The sequence below is a fragment of the Lissotriton vulgaris genome, chromosome 10 (genome assembly GCF_964263255.1).
Source record: "Lissotriton vulgaris chromosome 10, aLisVul1.2, whole genome shotgun sequence".
In the NCBI taxonomy this organism is placed as follows: Eukaryota; Metazoa; Chordata; class Amphibia; order Caudata; family Salamandridae; genus Lissotriton; species Lissotriton vulgaris.
In genome coordinates this window covers 279,886,544-279,905,145 of record NC_141698.1, presented here as the reverse complement: position 1 = coordinate 279,905,145, position 18,602 = coordinate 279,886,544, and the positions used below count along the sequence as shown (strand labels likewise).

The following is an 18,602-nucleotide window of genomic DNA, read 5'->3' as shown; positions in this document are numbered from 1 at the left end:
CTGCAGGTGGAGGTGCTTACTTTGTTTCGAAAAGGTGATATAGAGGTAGTCCCAGAGCAGGAAAGGGGTCAGGGATGCTACTTCCGGTATTTCCTGATTCCCAAGAAGGATGGCAGACTACGTCCAACTCTGGATCTCAGGATCTTGAATCTCTATCTGAAGCAGGAGAAATTCAAGATGCTCACCCTTGTTCAGGTTCTTCAAGCGCTGCTGGAAGGAGACTGGATGGTGTCGCTCGACTTGCAGGATGCGTATTTCCACATCCCAATCCTGAAGTCGCACAGGAAGTATCTCCATTTTACGGTGGGATCGCAGCACTACCAGTTTGCGGTCCTTCCGTTTGGTCTTACTACTGCGCCTCGAGTCGTCACCAAGGTGATGGCAGTGGTGGCAGCTCATCTCAGGAGGTCGGGGATACTTGTGTTCCCTTATTTGGACGACTGGCTGATCAAAGCGGAGTCGTCAGAGAAGGTGCTCCATCATCTGCAAGAGACAACTCAGTTGTTCAGGTTGGGTTTTTCGATAAATGTACCCAAGTCTCACCTGGTGCCCTCCCAGCGCAACCTGTTCATAGGTGCGGTACTGGACACTACTGTTTGTCGTGCATTCCCTCCTCCTCAAAGGATTCGCGACATTCAGGATATGATTCCTTTATATTTCAATGGAGCGGTCGTTCCAGTCCTGAAGGTCCTTCGCCTGCTCGGTCTGATGGCTTCTTGCATTCTGTTGGTCAACCATGCATGCTGGCACATGAGGGCACTCCCATGGTGTCTCCGCAGACAGTGGTATCAGCACAACGGGGATCTCTGGGAGTCAGTGAGGATCTCCAGAGAAACTGCAGCGGATCTGTCTTGGTGGGGCGTGGAAGGCAACCTGTCACAAGGAATGCTTTTCATCTACCTCCATCGGTGGCCACGGTGATAACGGATGCATTCACTCTAGGGTGGGGTGCTCATCTGGGGGATCTGGAGGTCAAGGGTCTTTGGTCTCCAGAGGAAAGGTTGCTTCACATCAACCTACTAGAGTTGCGGGCGATACGTTTGGCGCTCAAGGCCTGCCTCCCTTCCCTTCGCGGTCGGTCGATCCAAGTCCTGACGGACAACACGACCGCGATGTGGTACATCAACAAGCAGGGAGGAGTGGGGTCGCAGTGTCTCTGCAGAGAGGCTATGCTTCTCTGGTCCTGGGCTCAGGACCACCAGATTTGTCTGATGGCAAATCATCTGGCCGGAGTACTGAACGTGCGTGCAGACAGTCTCAGTCGGCAGTTTTCTGCCGACCACGAGTGGAGGCTTCACCCGGAGGTGGTTCGTCACGTCTTTCGGATGTGGGGGATTCCTCGGGTGGACCTGTTCGCCACTCACGAGAATGCTCACTGCCCGTCATTCTGCAGCCTCCAGTATCCGATGCAAGGAGCCTTGGGGGACGCGTTTCAGTTGAGTTGGGGAGGTCAACTCCTTTACGCGTTTCCTCCCATACCCTTGATTCCTCGGGTTCTGAGGAAGATTCGCCAAGACCGGGCCCAAGTTATATTGGTCGCCCCGGACTGGCCGAGAAGGGTGTGGTATACAGATCTACTGCACCTCTCCTCTCACCCGCCGCTCCGTTTCCCTCACAGGGCAGACCTCCTCTCTCAAATGGAGGGGCAGGTTCTACACCCCCACCTCCAGTCATTGCACCTTCATGCCTGGAGATTGAGCGGGGCAACCTGATTTCCTATTCTCTCACGCCTGACGTGGTGGATGTCATCTTGTCGGCCAGGCGTGACTCCACTAAGTCTGTCTATTCATATAGATGAAGGTGATCAGAGGAGGGACGAGGAATACATGTCCATTTATTTCCCCAGGTAGTATCAAAGTTAATCAAGTGAAAAAATGGACACTTGTGACAATTCTAGACCATTGGTTAGAAAAACTGTGGTACCATAGTTTTTCTAACCAATGGTCTAGAATTGTCACAAGTGTCCATTTTTTCACTTGATTAACTTTTATTCATATAGATGGTCTAGATTTGTCATTTGGTGTGGTGAGAATGATATTGACCCTTTAAGAGCTTGTTTGGCTGATGTTCTCCGGTTTGCTCTTTCTTTGGCGCAGCAAGGACTTGCTGTTGACACGGTTAAGGGCTATCTTTCGGCGCTGTCGGCTTTTATTTGTTTGCCTGACCAGCCCTCTCTTTTTAAGTCTCCTGTAGTTCTAAGGTTTTTGAAGGGTCTCGTTAACAAGTTCCCTCCTACTCCTTTTATTGTGCCTCAGTGGGACTTGAATCTTGTTCTGACTTTTCTGATGGGCGCTCCCGTTGAGCCTCTTCATAAATGTCCTATGAGGCTTTTAACTTTTAAGGCAGTTTTCCTCGTTGCGATAACCTCGGCAAGGAGGGTAAGTGAGCTTCAAGCTCTTAGTTCCAAGCCCCCGTTCCTGACCATTCATGCTGATCGGATGGTTCTTAGGACCAGGGCCGCTTTTCTTCCTGAGGTGGTGACTCCTTTCCACCTTGGTCAATCCATTACCCTCCCTACCTTTTATCCTCCCCAGCACCCTTTCAAGGAGGAGGAGAGGTTGCACCGTCTGGACCCCAAAAGGGCGGTGTCTTTTTATTTGGACAGAACTAAAGACTGTCGCTTGGATGATCAGCTCTTCATTGGCTTTGCTGGCTGCAAGAAAGGAAGAGCGGTCCATAAGAGGACTTTGTTGAGATGGATCGTCCTCTGCATTAAGATCTGCTACTCTTTGGCCGGTAAGGAACCTCCAGAGGGTATAAGGGCTCATTCTACAAGGGCTAAGTCGTCTACCTCTGCATTGGCTAGAGGTGTTCCTGTGGAGGACATTTGTAAGGCGGCAACTTGGTCCTCCCTCCACACGTTCGCAAAGCATTACTGCTTGGACACTGAGGTGAGGAGGGATGGCCATTTTGCGCGCTCTGTCCTCCAGGATTTCCTGGTTTAAGAAGAGTGGACACCCTCCTCCGGGAGTGGGGACTGCTGTGGGACTCTATTCACAAGGTGAGGAATCCACACGGCAGATGTATCTATCAGAAGAACAAGTTACTTACCTTCGGTAACGCTTTTTCTGGTAGATACTATATCTGCCTGTGGATTCCTCACTGATTCACCCGCCTCCCCGTTGTCCACTCTTCTTTACCAGAGTTACTGTATTGTATTGTATAATGTAATGTTAAGGAGTTGTTTTGATTGCATTTGCTTCACACTGTGTGTGTTTTTCTCCTTGATTATTGTATATTATGTATACTATGTATATTTCTACTGTCATTGGTCCGTCCGTGTGCCTCGATGGCACGGAAAAAAGGGCGGAACTGATGTCATCACGCCGGCGTGGGCCTATTATAGGCGCTGGTGACGTCAGCGGAGTCACGAGCGGAGCCGTGTTTCTGTGACGTCCTATCCACGTCGGCGCGAGGCTACGAAAAGAATTTCCGGATGTTGCTGACGCAAGGGGGATATTCACAAGGTGAGGAATCCACAGGCAGATATAGTATCTACCAGAAAAAGCTTTACCGAAGGTAAGTAACTTGTTCATCTGGCAGAGACAGGATTTATCTGCAGATTCCCTACCTTTAAATTATCCCCAGGCGCCAGACTGGATCAGCAACATTTTCCCAGTTAGAAGTATGCATCAAAAGGCCAAGTCACTATCTTTTGGTAATGATCCTACTGGTGGACACTGTATTTAACCACAGATTTCGTACCGGCCCTTCTGCTGTGTCGTTCTATGAACTGGACTCTTTCCATCTAAAAGTGTCTCACTTTAGAGATCTACACACTGTTCATTCCAGTCTGCCAAGGGGCTCTGCCTCTGATGGCGTGAACAGCCTACTTACATCAGTGTGCTGGAGTGGAGCTTATATATGCTCCTCCACTCGTCAGGATAGCAGCTTGCAAAATAACTGCTTTAAAGTCTGACACCTGGGGAACAAGGTGAGTAATCTGCAGTTAGATAGAGTCCAGAAAGATTGTTAATGAAGGTAAGTAACTTGTTCAATAGCCATAGTAATTATCTGCCATTTTATAAAATAATTAAAAGTTTGACCGATTTCCCTATTTCACAGACTGAAATTAAAGGCGAAAGAGATACCCAAATGGATTGTGCTGAAAGAGCAATGGAAGAAGCAAATGAAAACAACACAGAGAAGGAAGAGGGAGAAGTCTCTGAAAGTAAAACAGGTACTAAAACAATTTTATGAGTATTCATTGACGAGGAAAATGTTTCTTTAGATCAGTTAAATTGAAGCATAAACATAGGTAAATTGATGGTTGAACCTTTTGTTTTGCATTGTGATTCCAGGTTTGGAGCAAGCCCCAATGTAGGAAGCTGGCTCTGTATATACTATACCAAAATGAGGTGTAGTGTGCACAGAGTCCAGTGGAACCCCAAAGGTAGGCAGAGGTAAACGTAGATAGCACCTTACTCTTTATTTGAGGTAGTGTGGGAGAACTGTAAGGCTTTATCAGAGGATAGTGTTAAGCAATTGTTGTACACACTCAGGCAGCAAATGAGGTCACATACTCAAAGACTGAACTCGGACCAATTTGTTTTTTATACAAAAAATATTATTTAGTTATATTTATTCTCTAGAACCAAGCGAGCCTGGAACAGGTGAGTGTAAATGGTACTTTTCAAGGCAGGTTGAACAATACAAACCCGCTGAATGAAAATGTCTTTGTTACAAGTTTGTAAATCTTTTCAATACAGTGGAAATTACAGTTTGATTACTTTTAAGATAACATTATGGATTACTTTTTCTATTCAGTTTGATATGCCTAGATCGCACACTGGGATATTTCCTAGAGAAAAGTTAAGTAAAGCAGTTTGCCGTTATTTGCAGTTTTTCAAGTTCTCATACAAACCCATCTCCACACTTAGAGCAATTTTCAAGGAAAAACAGTTAATGTATTGATATGGTGAAAATGTGGTTATCGGTTAACAGGGAAGTACTTGGTTGTGGGAGTTGGTACTCTGGGGTAAGAACCAGGGTTACCCCAGGGTCAAGGATGCACTCTCTAAGCACCCTCAGCGGCACTAGGGCTCCCGGGTGCAGAGTGCTGAGGCCCAATTTTACCAATGGGGGATAGGGGACCTCCAGTTGGTGGCTGCTCACGAGCATGCCACAAGGTTGTGTTAGGCTCAGGGCAAAGGGGATACGAGTTAGCACATAAGATGCACCCATAATGGTGCAGGGTGCAGTTTTGGCATAGAGTGCCCTGTTGTTTTCAATGGGAGTTGACGGTTTTGGATTTTGTCTGCAGGCTCGGTCCAGGAAGACTTCTGGGAGGAACCAACCGCTGGGCAGATAAGTTGGAGGGCTCTGGGACGTAGGTGCACCTCCGGTTCTTTTCTCCAGGGCGCAGGGCGGCTGGTTGCAGGTGTCTTTTGATGTCTGATTTTACCTTATTGGGCCACTCACAGTTAGGGGAGTGGGGGGGTCTCCATACAGAGGGTGAAGGCGACGTCGATGAGTCCTGGAGGGCTCAACCAACGGTGGACTCTGACTCTGGATCACTGGGAGACCTCGCTGGGACCAGTGGGCCACCTGAACTCTGGCCGTAGGTGACAGGTGCAGTGGTGATTCCAGGCAGCTAGTTTCTTTGTCCTCAGCAGGCTTGAAGTCTTTCTTGGCTGTTTCTTTTGAACAGAGCTGCTGTTCACAGGAGGTCCGGTCTTTGGTGATGGCAGTCAGTCCTCCAAGGGGTTCTGGAGGTTGGTGACTGCAGGACAAGGCAACGTTTGGTGCAGGATCTCTGGAAACTGCAGGCGGTCGGTAGGGCTGTGGCCAAGTCTGTTCTTCTCTGCAGTCTCCTCTGCTGGGCGTCTTCTTTCGACCTTCTTCATAGGTTGCAGGAATCTGCCTTCTTGGTTCAGGGCTGCCCCCTAATACTGTATTTTTGGGAGCTTTTTAGGGGTCTCGAGGTCAGTAGCCAGTGGGCATGTGGCTAGAGAGGTGCCAATTGGGAGTACTAGGTACAGTTTTGGGAAAGAACACAGGCCCTGGGAACCTGATTTGCAGAGACCCAGGGCACATCAAGTCAAAGTGCATCAGTAGTCTGGCAAAAAGTGTGTGTGGGGGGGGGTTACTGCAACGGAAACCCAGCTTCTCTTCCAGGGGATACTCATCAATAATCATAAGCACTGAATAGTCCCGCCCTCGTGCGGGACCCCGGAGCAATAGACAATAATATGCATATATCGATATATATATATATATATATATATATATATATATATATATATATATATATATATATATATATATATATATATATATATATATATACACATACATATATATACACATACATATGCAGCCTAAAATAACCATACTAGGCTCAAAAGTCTGCCCCCAAATGCCTGAAACAAATCTTTACATTTGTTAAATAAAGACATATAAATTACATTATATGAAAATGCAAAGAAGAAAGCACTGCCTTTGTTGTCTTTGAAACAACCAACCTTTATTTTCAAAGCTAAAACAGGCAGGACCATAGAGGCATCTTTAGCCTAGATAGGCTGCATTGTAACAATAGGAACAAAACTGGCGCAGCGCCTTTAAGACCTCTATGAGCCTCCAGGCTCCCATCATGCACCACAGGTGACAGTTAGGTCAGTTCTTTTTTCCGGCTCCTTCTGTGAAGATCCTGGAGCATTGAGCTCGCCAGTTGGGGATATTATTTCACTTTCTTCTGGTAGTTCTTTCAATTTTTTGTCTTTACTCTACATCTTTAGTCATTATCTGACTAATTAAACAATTTTTGTGGTTTTTTTACCTTTTTTTTCCAGTCACAATGCCTGCCTTATTTATTAAGTGCCCGGCCTGTGGAAAAAAAATATCCAAATCAGACCCTCATTCGGTCTGTGTGGCTTGTCTTCCATCTACACACAAGCCAGAACTTTGCTACCATTGCAGCAAGTTGTCAAACAGAACTTTAAGAGAGAGGGAGAAGAGCAGGCTTCAGTTCCTGCATGACAGAGGTGAAATCGTGAGTGGAAGAGAAGAAATTCACTCCAGGAAACATTCTTCTCAGCTGAAAGAACATAAGGAAAGAGGGGAGACGAGAAAACATCGTTCCCCTTCGACTTCGAGGGACAGATCTTCTTCTAGAGTTCCGGTATGTTCGAAATCGTCAAAATCAGCATCACGTCTTCCGTCGACGTCTCCGTCGAAGAAGGATTCGCCGTCGATGAGAGGTGAGAGACGCCATGAGCGTAGGCGATCCAAGTCTGGCTCCCCTACGACTACGAGAGGACGGGACTCGACGTCGTCTCACCGACGTAGACGTTCACCGTCGAGAGGCTCGAAAGACCAGTCAAGGCCGCCGTCGAGAGGCGCTATGACACCGACGTCGAACCGGGCATTGGAGGTTTCGACGTCGAAGAGCCCAGATCAGATGGAGTCGAGGCACACGACGCCGAGAAAAGCGTCGTCGTTGAGGTGCTTGACTCCATCACCTAAGAGACACTCGACGTCAAGGAGACCGCCGTCGAGAAAGTCGACGCCGAGGAGTTCGCCGCCAAGGAGGATGCCGCCGAGGAGGATGCCGCCGAGGAGGATGCCGCCGAGGAGGATGCCGCCGAGAAGGATGCCGCCGAGAAGGATGCCGCCGAGGAGGATGCCGCCGAGGAGGATGCCGCCGAGGAGGATGCCGCCGAGGAGGATGCCGCCGAGGAGGATGCCGCCGAGGAGGTCGCCGCCGAGGAGGTCGCCGTCGAGGACACCTTCGAGAAGATCACCTTTGGAAAGATCGACGTCGAGGAGACCACGCTCCACGTCTCTTGCAGTTAAACGGCCTAGAACAGTTTCTAAAGACCGATCTCAGGTTTCTGTGGCTGTTTCTGGGAGTTCATCTTCATCCCCTGGGCTGAAGATAGTACAAATCTCTCCAGAGCCTTCAAGAGCGCCATCACCTACAGGGGCTAACATCTCTCTGTGATGGTTGGGAGAACTCAGAGACTAAAAGATAAGGAGAATCAACCTTCCAAAGTCTAGGTCCAGGTCGCCGGTGTCGGAAAGACCCGCGTCAAGATCAAGGTCACCTCTTTTACGAGTGATCCAGTCTCCTGGAAGGAGGCAGCGTACTCCACAGAGGAAGTCTCCATCCGTGAGAAGGCGGACTTCACCTTCTCCGAGGTCTTGACACCGGCTTCTTTGGGAGCGGTTCCCTCACGGATCGCAAAGAAGTACAGGGCTCCGGACATTGACCCGTTATTTTTAAGAGCAGAGCCGCAACCTGGTTCGGTCATCGTCTCAGCGGCACATAAAAATCAGAATGGATCGACGTCCTCTTCTGTTCCCCCAGACAAGGACAGCAAGACTATGGATTCGGTAGGAAAGAAAATGTGTGCCACTTCTGCTTCCTACATGAAGGTTGCCAGCGCCTCCGCTTTGTTGGGTCGCTATGACCGCTCTCTTTGGGATTCCTTATCCCGGTTCGCTGAAAAACTACCCAAAGAAGACAAGAATGACTTCTCTTCCAGGGGATCCTCATCAATAGTCATAAGCACTGAATATTCCCGCCCATGTGCGGGACCCCGGAAACAATATAAAAATATATATGTATAAAACACATATATCTCGCTCCACATATATGTATGTACATATATCATTTTTCTCACATCAATGCAGCCCCAAAACTGAGGCTAAACAATGCAAACACATATACATGAACTGCAATTAGTAAGGAATCAAAAAACACATTAGGTCAAAAAACCCTTGAACTTTGTGTTTTAATGAAACAAACCACTCATAAATCCTGAAAATTGCTTATAAATAGACATTGTTAGCCCTCAGGCTGCATTGCAAAACAATAGCATAGAAAATGAAACCATTTTCACAATAACTGGCACCGTGCCTTTAAGGCAGCCATGACCCCAGGCTTCCCATCATGCCTCAGGGGTGACAGTTAGGTCAGTTGTTCTTTCCGGCTCTTTCAGTCAGGACCCTGGTGAAACAGCTCCTTTCTTTTTTGGCTTTCTGTCAAAAAATATTCAACTTTAACTACAATTTTTGCCTTCACTCGACGTCTTTTTGACATAGAGTGTTGCTTAAACCTTTTTTAGGCTTAAAAAGGGTAATTTTTCTGTCAAGGATGCCTCTCTTTGACAACTGTCCTTCATGTGGAAGGAAAAAGGCCAAGTCTGATACTCATTCAGTCTGTATCCTGTGCCTACCGGAATCTCATTCCTCTAAAACCTGTGAACACTGCCAGGTTTTAACTTCCAGGACTCTTAAAGATCGGGAGAGGATTAGAGTTTATGGGCTTTCTGAGAGAGGAAGATCTCCCAAGAAGCAGAAAAGTCGGAAGACCCGGTCTACGTCGAGAGGAGCCCCGACTGGTTCACATTCGACGTCGGGATCGGCGTTGGAGAAGCAGTCGACGGCGACGAAGAAGATGTCTTCAGCGTCTACGTCTAAGGTACCTCCGCTTCAGTCAGCGTCGAGGGACAGGTCACCGTCGAGGCGGAAGAGCCCGACGGCGAGCCGTATGACGTCGAAACAGCATCGTCATGCTGTGACGTCGAGGCATTCTCCGTCGACGCCGGGCCATCGGCGTTCGGCGTCGAGTCATCCTCCGTCGACGACTAGTCATGGTCGTTCGACGTCGAGGGAGCCTCTGTCGACACATCATCGGTCGACGTCGAAGCAGCCAACGTCAACGCCTGGGCAAGAGCGTTCGACGTCGAAGCGGCATTCGGAGTCGAGGCACGCCCAGCCGCCGTCGAGTCAACGGCGATCGGCGTCGAAACAGCCTCCATCGACGTCGAGCAGACAACCGTCGACGTCGAAGAAAAGTCATCGCCACCCGAGGTCGACGTTGGAGAAATCACGGTCGACGTCAAGGGAACGCCTCCCTGCTCGGCGCTCGGCGTCGATACGACCTCCGTCAAGGGATCAGCAAAGATCCAGGGAGCGAAGTTCTTCGCAGCCACAGAACGTTACTACTACAAGGTCAAAGGAGAGGTCGCCTGTGAATCAGGTGGTTCAGGACAAGGAGAGTGACTCATTGGGCCAGACTCACGACCTAAGGCCACAGTTGGGTTCTCCAGGTTCAGCATCGGCTGCGGAGGTGGAACAATCTCCTGTGCAGGATCCGCCTTCCAAGAGACGGAGGATTGCAGAAGAAAGATCTCGGTCGAGGTCTTCCTCTGGATCTCTGGTGAGTCTTTCCTCATCCTCCTCATCATCTCGGAGTGGCAGATCTTCGGATGAACAAAGCGGCGCATCTAATAGGGGGAGGTCCAAATCCCCTGCAAGATTGCAACAGAAACGAACGGATCAACCTCCACGGTCACGTACGCCAGTGAAGGACTCCATCCACAAATCTCCTTCTATTCATCTTTCCCCAAGGTGGAATAGACCTCTTCACCACTGGGCAAAGGACAAGGAGACGGCAGATCGCCTAAAGCGATATCGAGACAAGCCTCTTCCCCGCAGAGAACGGTCTCGTTCTAGGCACTCAAGTACAAGGCATTCTCGTCACAGAGAGCGATCTTGTTCTGAGTCGCGCTCAAACAGGATATCTAGGTCCAGGAGGGCACGTAGCTCTTCAAGTTCGTCGAGAACACGATCTCACAGGGAGTACTCCCTGACTCGCTCGAGAGTATCTCCAACAGAAGATATTTTCTCGTTCCAAGATATCTTGGGCAGGGGAGCCCTGAAGCTGGGAGTACCGATGACAACTCCACAAATCAAGACGACTGTCATATTTGAAACCCTGCAACACAGAACAGCACCCAAACCATTGTTGCCGATGGTTCCGGGTATAATGGAACCTGAGAACGAAGTCTTCCTCACTCCGGCTACGGTGAAGTCCGTTCCAGCGAGGATTCTCAAAAAGTATCGTCCTCCGGAAGAGGATCCTCTGTTCCTCAAAGCTGACCCCCGCCAGACTCAGTTATAATCACGGCGGCAAGAAAATCCAATGCGGTGGCTTCCTCATCCACTGTTCCTCCGGATAAGGAAAGCAAGGTGCAAGACTCATGGGGGAGAAGGGTGTGTAACACCTCAGCCTCTTTCCTCAAGGTCTCAAATGCGGAAGCCCTACTCGGCAGGTATGACCGGTCTCTGTGGGACTCACTGTAGGAGAGTAGGGTCTGCAATCCTATGATCACCCAGATTTTTGTTGCTTTTGTTTCACTGGCTGTTCTCTTTCTAAATTACAACATGTACCCTAGGTGCATTTACCAATTGGTACTGGGCCACCTTATCAGACCCTGTAACTCAGGGCATAGGTGTACCCAGGGCTGCCAGGGGCTGCAGCATGTATTATGCCACCCCTGGCTGGCCTCCTAAATTTGACACAACTGGCTGCATGACAGCTGGGGCAAAGTCGTGTAATCACCCTTTGCTGTAGGTGTAGTATACCTATACCTAACCCTAAAATGGACACACAGATTCCTATCAGTCACTCCTATGGCAGGCCTTGACAATCCTGAAGGCAGAGTGCTTGGAATCGTGTGAGATGGTGCTCTGGCATGAGCTGAGCCTGTCTGCAGCTTGCGGAACCAAGTACTAATAGCTGTTCCATGATATCGCATACCATATACTCTTAAGTGCATTATAATCCTCGCGGTTAAATGCTATCTTTGGTATTGCTTTATCAAAACATGTCGAGTAAGGTGTCATACGAATTGGAATACTAACCCCTCGCCAATTCTGGCGACGGGGTTAGCATTCCACCCTTCTAGAGGGACACGACATGTATGTAACTGTGAACCCCGGTTAAAGTTAAACGAAGCCTCAGCTCCACAAAATGGATGCTGCCACCACAGACACGAGTCTGACCCCCTGCAGCTGGGAGTCCTTCCAGCGAGGGGAGCCTGGACAAAGGGTTTCCTGTCAGGGGCAGTGCTAGCACCGTCCCAGACATGGTTTTGTGTATCCTGGGTAGGCAGGGCTTTACAGGAAGGTGACTGCTGAGTGGCACCCCGGTGCTCACTACGCATAGGCCGGTCAGAACCAGTTCCAGGGGCACACCAGCCCCTGGCCTGGGGAAAGTCCGGCATGGCAGAGGGGTGTAACCATCCCCCTCCTAGTCCCACCCATAGGCAGGACCTAGTCACCGGGTCAGCCCCCTTTTTTAGTATAAAGATGGGAGCGGGCCCCCTGTTCAAATTAGATCATCTTTGGAATCAAGACTCGACTTTCTGCGAAAGGCATCAAGATTTCCTTCTTCAAGATTCTCCCTTGTGGCTAAGGAGTAGTCACCCTGCATCCGCAGGCACCATCCTAAGAACACTGCGGTCTGCTGCAAGTCCTTCTTCACGAATCCGACGACCCAGCTCGACGAGACCCGGCTTCCCTGGCACCTCTGACCTCTACTCACCTCTACAGCAAAGCTGAGAACCGTGAGTGTGACGAGACCTCGAGGGACCGACGATCGCCAAGACTGCACGACTTCTTTGCAACAAGCCCACCGTGTGCTCCACTTGTGAGTGCTTTGGGGTCCGAGAAGCCCCAACCCTGAGCAGCTCCAGCACCGAAGATCAGCCCTCCAGCATCTCCACGATCTGCGTGGGGCCCTTCTGCTTTTGCGTGCTCACCGCGCTGTGTGGCTACTAGCCGGCTGGCTTGTGGCCTTCTTCACGACGCCCGACGACATCACTGCTGCTGGTCTGGTTGCTCCAGACTGGCCCTTGCTTCCTTCTTCAAGAGAGGCACCCCGGACCCTCCTGGTCCACTCCAGACGCCATTTTGAGTCCACCGCGTGGGCTCGAATTTGCCAATGCTTTGTTGCCCAATCCTGGGTCCAGCGACGCCGACAGCTTCATCCATCGTGGGACAGCTCGCTCCTCCATCCTGGTCGCCGACAACGCCTCCTGGTCCGTGAGATCTGCGAGCACAGCGTCACCCACTCACCTAGTCGAGGTGACTACCATCCGGTGCCCTCCTGGTGCCACCTGACTACTGGCTAGTAGTCTCGAACTTGGTCCCCTCTGCTTTCAGGTGTCATCTTCCTTCGATCCAGGCTTGGATCCATCGAACTTTCTTCACTGGTCGCCTGCCAGCAACTTCTTTCTTCCAGGCTCCTGGTCCGTCTACGAGGATTCCCGACGTCTTTTGAGACCTATGCAGCTGCAGCCCCTGGGCTAGGTAACTTTGGCATTTCGGTGCCCCAGCATAGCCTCACTATCCAAGGGTCAGGATCCACTTTCGTTTTCCTCCTACCAGGTCGGGTTCGCCCGAGAACACTAACTTTGTCTTTACTAGCTACCATAGACTTTGTCCCGCATCACGCGTGAGAGTGCACACTCTGCACCCGAGTCCCCTGGGTCTCCTAGAAGTAATCTGAAGATTCTATAGTGAAGTCCTAGCGATTCCTAAGCCTATTAGTACTGTACTTACCTGCTAGTAATTTCGCATTCCACTTTCAGAGTATATGGTTTTCCGTGCCCCTCGGGCATTTGTATATACTGTGCTAACTTAAGTATTTTCGTAAGAGTTTTGTTTTGTGCTTAGTACCCTGTCCTCATAAAGAGTACAGGGCTGTTGTGATTCTTAATAAATATCTTGTTTATTTTCATAACACTTGTGTGGTGTCCTTTCACTGGGTATTCAAGGGGTATATGTGTGGTAAACAGCTGTCTTAACACGCCCTCTCGAGTCTTTAGCCTTAGACTGCTCGTATCCATGCTACTAGGATAGCTGGTCTATAAGGTTGACTTACAACCAATCATCAATAAGGTTTGCTGGACTGATACATAGTGTTCACTAGAATAGTGAGCACTGCATATCAGGCCACCTTCTCACATTGGTGAGCAGCGGTTGGGATTTGAGCTTGCTGTTGTTTTACCACACGTATCCTAAGAATATCTTGTTGAAAGATCACATAAGTACTGTTAGGTACATATAACTAAGCTTAGAATACTCTGAGTTCTACTGAACCAGCTGTTGCAGCTCCTCAAGGCTTAGCACACCTTGGCTGCAACTCTTAGCAAGGGATCAGTAGACAAACTCATAGTGTAGGTAGGTGCATCACTTACACCACACTAGAAACAGTATGTCAGACAAAGGAGGAAACTCTGAGTCTCCCCTTGTGTCAGTGGACCCTCCACAGGTCCTCCCTTCCAGATATACTGTGCTTAGCTTCCATGAGTTACGACAGGTGTGTACCTCTAGGAAGATTAAGCAGGGGTCTAACCCCACAACTTCCTTTCTGATTGGTCTCTTAGAGACTTCTGATGCCAGAAAAGCTGAGAAACTTCTTAGCTCTTCTAATCCAGATGGAAGCATGCCTCCCCTTGAGGGAACCAGAGGAGACCCTGACCTAATCCACCTCTCAGCTGAGACTGAAGAGGGGGAGGAGGATGAGGAGCCCTCTGGGGATGAGGCAGACAAGGGACAGGTAGAAGTCAGCAGACTAACCAGGTCCAACTTAAGCAGACATGAGATGGGTACTGGGGGACCCCTGGGACCACTCTCAGGTCAGCTTAACATTGGGAATGGACGAGCCAGATCTCTATCAAGAGGCTCTGGTAGATCCCTTCAAACCAATGGCTCTCACAACTCTTCTCAAAGAGGGATGACTTCCCCTCAGAGGAGAGTGTATGAAGCTAAAGAAAGGGCAGCCAATCTGAGGATTGAAAGGGAAGAACTTGCCCTGGCCAAAGAGAGGCTTGCCTTTGCTAGAGAGCAACAGTTAAGTGGGGTAGTCCCCACTGGTGGCAGTATTGTACCTAGCAATAGGGAAAGGAGTTTTGATACAAAACACCTGGGTAAGATAGTGCCCCCCTTTAAACAAGGGGATGACATCCACAAATGGATTACTGCTTTGGAGAGGGCCTGCACTGTGCAGGGTGTTCCCCAGAGTCAGTGGGCAGCTATCTTGTGGCTCTCCTTTGAAGGTAAAGGAAGAGACAAGCTCCTCACTACTAGAGTGGAGGATGCTAACAATTACCAAATCTTGAAAAATACACTGATTGATGGGTTTGGCCTAACCACTGAGCAGTACAGGTTGCTGTTCAGGGATACCCAGAAAACTCAGTCTCAAGATTGGTCTGACTTTGTAGATTGTGCCACTAAGGCTTTGGAGGGCTGGTTGCTGGGCAGTAAGGTTACTTATTATACAGGATTGTACAATTTGATCATGAGAGAACACATTTTAAACAATTGTCAGAACCAGTTGTTGCATCAGCATCTTGTTGACTCAGATCTGACCTCTCCCCAAGAATTGGGAAAGAAGGCAGACAGATGGGTCAGAACAAGAGTTAAACAGAACCAGGGCCAGAATCAAGGTGGTCAGAAGAAAGCAGACCAGAAGGGTAAAGATTCTAAGGGGGAACAAAATGACCAGAAGTCTTCGACAGGTCCCCAACAACTGAAAGAGGGTGGGGGTCAGGCTCCCCAGAAGTAGAAAAACCAAGAAGGCCAATGTTAAAAGGTGGTGCCAATACTGCAAAAGTAAAACTCACTGGTTTAGTGAGTGCACCAAGAAAGGAGGAGGGCAGACTCCTGCCACTGCAGCCCCTAAGGCACCTGTGCCCCCTAGTACAGTCAGCAGTGGTAGTGCACCTCCCAAGGGTTTAGTAGGGTTAACCCTGGGTTCTGAGGGGTGTGACAACTTAGTTGGTACACTCACTCAGGCTGTCCTTGTTTGTACAGGGGATGTGGATATGTCCCCTGATATAAGTCCCAATACTTTGGGCAAATACAGACAGACACCTTTAATTAATGGAAAAATGGCTCAGGCCTATAGGGACACTTGTGCCAGTGTCACAATGGTGACACCTAACTTTGTGGACCCTGGACAGATCATGCCAGGTACAGAATTCCTGGTGACCAATGCAAGCAATGTCACTACCAATCACAGTATGGCAATTGTAGCTTTCTCCTGGGGGGGGTAACTGGCCAAAAGAAGGTTGTAGTTAGTTCAGACCTCCCAGTGGATTGTTTGTTGGGCAATGATTTGGAGTCATCACAATGGTCAGAAGTGGAGCAGAGGACTCACATGGAAATGTTAGGCTTGCCAGCACATGTGTTTGCTGTGACCAGGTCACAGGTCAGGAAATGCCCCACTGAACAGGTGCTGGATCCTGGAACAATGGACCAGACACCTTCCAAGAAGAAGAGCAGTAGGGTTAAGGCTGTGCCTTCCCCCTTGCCCCAGGTTGAGGATCAAGTCTCAGAGGAGGCTGACCTACAGGAATTGAGGGAAACTGAGCCCAGAGAGTTTGAACTTGATCAAGTTGAATTCTTGGGTTCAGGGGGACCCTCAAGGGAAGACCTGGGGAAGGACCAGTTAGACTGCCCTTCTCTTGAACCCCTCAGACAGCAGGCTGCTGCTGAGGCTGCTGGGAACGCCACAGGTACCCACAAGGTATACTGGGAAGATGGACTCCTGTACACTGAAGCAAGAGACCCCAAGCCTGGCATGACCAGGAGGCTGGTTGTACCCTTGTCTCAGAGAGGTTTCCTCCTTACCTTGGCCCATGAGATTCCCTTAGCAGGTCACTTAGGCCAGACAAAGACTTGGGACAGGCTTGTCTCACACTTTCACTGGCCTCACATGAATGAGGATACCAAGGAGTTTTGTCGCTCCTGTGTCACTTGCCAAGCCAGTGGTAAGTCAGGTGGCACAACAAAGGCCCCCCTTATACCAATGCCTGTGGTGGGGGTGCCCTTTGAAAGAGTGGGGATTGACATTGTTGGTCCAATGGAACCCCAGACAGCATCAGGGCACAAGTTTATACTGGTGGTAGTGGATCATGCCACCAGGTATCCTGAAGCTATTCCACTTAGGACCACCACAGCACCTGTGGTGGCAAGGGCCCTAGTTGGAGTGTTCTCCAGAGTGGGCTTCCCTAAGGAGGTTGTCTCTGACAGAGGTGCAAACTTCATGTCAAGCTACTTAACTGCTATGTGGAAGGAATGTGGTGTCAACTACAAGTTCACTACACCCTATCATCCACAATGCAATGGGCCTGTTGAAAGGTTCAACAGGACCCTAAAAGGGATGATTCATGGACTACCTGAAAAGCTCAGGCGTAGATGGGATGTCCTGATTCCCTGCCTTCTGTTTGCTTACAGAGAGGTCCCACAAAAGGGGGTTGGCTACAGCCCTTTTGAACTTTTGTATGGGCATCCTGTGAGAGGCCCCCTGAGTGTGGTGAAGGAAGGATGGGAGAGACCTCTCAAAAAGCCTGCAACCAACATAGTGGACTATGTACTTGGTCTCCGCTCCAGGATGGCTGAGTATATGGAGAAGGCATCTGAAAACCTTAAGGCCAGTCAAGAACTTCAAAAAGCTTGGCATGACCAAAAGGCTGTCCTGACTGTTTACCAGCCTGGACAGAAGGTGTGGGTGTTGGAGCCAGTGGCCCCAGCAGCACTCAAAGACAAATGGTCTGGGCCCCACACAATTCTTGAGCAAAAGGGAGAGGTCACCTACCTGGTGGACCTTGGAACTCCCAGGAGCCCCCACAGGGTGCTCCATGTCAACAGGCTCAAAGCATATGTCGACAGGAAGGACATGAGCTTGCTCATGGCCATAGATGAGGGACAGGAGGAAGAGAGTGACCCTCTCCCAGACCTGCTCACTCAGAATCCTGATGATGGGTCAGTAGATGGTGTTGTCTTTTGTGGCAGCCTCTCTGAACATCAACAGAAAGACTGTAAACAGGTTCTTCAGTCTTTCAGACATATGTTTTCTCTGACTCCCAGTCAGACCAATTGGTGTACCCATGAGGTTGACACTGGTGACAGCCTGCCCGTTAAGAGTAAAATCTACAGGCAGCCTGATCATGTTAGAGACTGCATAAAAACTGAAGTGCAGAAAATGTTGGAGTTGGGAGTCATTGAACCCTCAGATAGCCCTTGGGCTAGTCCAGTAGTTCTGGTGCCAAAACCTCACACCCAGGGTGGTAAGAAAGAGATGAGGTTCTGCGTAGACTACAGGGGTCTCAATGCAGTCACTAAGACTGATGCCCACCCAATACCAAGGGCAGATGAGCTTATAGATAGATTGGCTTCTGCCAACTACTTAAGCACATTAGACCTGACAGCTGGGTATTGGCAAATCAGGTTAGCTGAGGATGCCAAGCCCAAGACAGCATTTTCAACCCCTGGTGGGCATTATCAATTTGTGGTAATGCCCTTTGGTCTGAAAAATGCACCTGCCACCTTCCAAAGGTTTGTTAATCAAGTCCTCACTGGGCTGGATGACTTCTGTGCAGCATATCTGGATGATATTGCTGTCTTTAGCTCCACCTGGGAGGATCACCTGGTCCACCTGAGGAAAGTGTTAGAGGCTCTGCAAGCAGCAGGCCTCACTATCAAGGCCACCAAGTGCCAGATAGGGCAGACACAGGTTGTATACCTGGGCCACCTTGTAGGTGGAGGCCAGGTTCAGCCACTGGAGAGCAAAATACAGTCAATCAGGGACTGGGCTCCTCCAACCACCCAGACTCAGGTTCGAGCTTTCTTGGGCCTGACTGGTTACTACAGGAAGTTTGTCAGGAACTATGGATCAATTGTGACTCCATTAAATGAACTGACAAGTAAGAAAATGCCAAAAAAGGTTCAGTGGACAGCAGGCTGTCAAAAAGCATTCGATGACCTAAAGCAGGCCATGTGCACAGCACCTATCCTTAAGAGTC

The 18,602-nt window shown here is 49.4% G+C and overlaps 1 protein-coding gene across 1 annotated transcript in view; it reads left to right on the top strand.

Moving 5' to 3' along the window:
- Positions 1-18,602, top strand: part of SMARCC1 (SWI/SNF related BAF chromatin remodeling complex subunit C1) — an 810,451-nt gene that overhangs the window by 578,389 nt on the left and 213,460 nt on the right. The window contains exon 17 of the mRNA XM_086939759.1: positions 4,066-4,180. Within this exon, the coding sequence (XP_086795885.1) occupies positions 4,066-4,180 (115 nt within the window). The remainder of the gene's footprint in view (positions 1-4,065; positions 4,181-18,602) is intronic.